Source organism: Pundamilia nyererei, unplaced genomic scaffold, assembly GCF_000239375.1.
Source record: "Pundamilia nyererei isolate P.nyererei 1_Seehausen unplaced genomic scaffold, PunNye1.0 scaffold00437, whole genome shotgun sequence".
Taxonomy (NCBI): Eukaryota; Metazoa; Chordata; class Actinopteri; order Cichliformes; family Cichlidae; genus Pundamilia; species Pundamilia nyererei.
Genome location: NW_005187838.1, coordinates 158,591 through 160,018, shown reverse-complemented (window position 1 = coordinate 160,018; position 1,428 = coordinate 158,591). Strand labels below are relative to the sequence as shown.

The window sequence follows — 1,428 nt, the reverse complement described above, 5'->3', positions numbered from 1 at the left end:
CACTTTGGCTGGACTTGGATAGGTGCTGTTCGTTCGGATTCAGATTATGGAAATAGTGGCATGGCATCTTTTCTAGAAGCAGCACAAAAAGAGGGAATCTGTGTGGAATATTCTGTATCTTTCTATCGGACTCACCCACATAGCAGGATCCAAGAAGTAGCAAGTGTTATCCGCAGGTCTCTACATGACAGGTTTTGCTTAGATTGAGATTTGCTTAAAGAAATCCATCCATCCATTGAATTAGTTCTGCTTATTGTTTTGTGTTTTATTTACTGCTGTCTATTAGATTAAGAAAGTTAAATTAATACTGGATTAACAAAAGTTACAAGAAATTTCTTAATGTATTGCATTCTTTCTTAAGGTCTACAGCAGTGGTTATTGTGGCATTTGTTGCTTCTGGTGACATGAAAATTCTGTTGGAGGAGCTTTCACGTGAGCCTTCCCCACCTCGCCAGTGGATAGGCAGTGAGTCATGGATAACTGATTCAGAATTTAGAAGGTTTAATTTCTGTGCTGGGGCCATTGGATTTGGGATTCAGAAGTCTGTAATCCCCGGTTTCAGAGATTTCCTGCTTAATTTATCTTCCTCTCAAGTAGCTGCATCCCCTATGCTTACTGAGTTCTGGGAGGAATCGTTCAACTGCAAAATGAAAAAAAGTGAGAAAATCCTTTTGATCTTTAGCAACTTTTGTTTTGCTCAAATATAAGGTTAAATATTTTTTTTATTAATTCTTTATGTTCTGATCTCTGGGGTGAGGTTTAGGCACTCAGTTAATGTAGTGATTTTGTCCCATTTTAAAAATGTGATTTGTTGTCTATTAAGGAATTTTATATTAATATGATTTGGTAAATACATGACAAATGAAAATGCATTAATGAAATTTAAAATCTTGCAGTGATGAAACAGTCCCTGTGTCCTCTATTGTTTAGGTCCTGTTGTTGACAAGAAGATATGTGATGGAACTGAAGACATACAGAATCTTCAAATCCCGTATACTGACACATCTCAGCTCAGAATTACTAACATGGTGTACAAGGCTGTGTATGCAATAGCACATGTCATCCATAATACAGTGTGTCAGAGAACCAATGGCATAGCTAAGTGTGACAAACTAAACAAGTTAGAGTCCAAACAGGTCAGCTCAAATGTTTATGCTAATATAGTTTCTTATGTTACCCCTAATGTATTCTTCATGAAATCAAATATTAGTCTAATATTTTGGCATATCTTTTCTCTGCCTTCCATTCCTTTCTAACATACAGATCTTAGCAGAGCTGAAGAAAGTACATTTTTCCCAAAATGGTTATGATGTGTCATTTAATGCTAATGGGGATCCTGTGGCGATTTACGAGTTGGTTAACTGGCAGAAGAGTGAAACTGGAAAAACAGAGTTGGTAACAGTAGGACTTTATGATGCATCACTGCCA

The 1,428-nt window shown here is 36.7% G+C and overlaps 1 protein-coding gene across 1 annotated transcript in view; it reads left to right on the top strand.

Moving 5' to 3' along the window:
- Positions 1 to 1,428, top strand: part of LOC102213922 (extracellular calcium-sensing receptor-like) — a 4,473-nt gene that overhangs the window by 1,164 nt on the left and 1,881 nt on the right. Inside the window, exons 3-6 of the mRNA XM_005753554.1 lie at positions 4 to 176; positions 362 to 657; positions 931 to 1,136; positions 1,264 to 1,424. Coding sequence (XP_005753611.1) covers positions 4 to 176; positions 362 to 657; positions 931 to 1,136; positions 1,264 to 1,424 — 836 coding nt within the window. The remainder of the gene's footprint in view (positions 1 to 3; positions 177 to 361; positions 658 to 930; positions 1,137 to 1,263; positions 1,425 to 1,428) is intronic.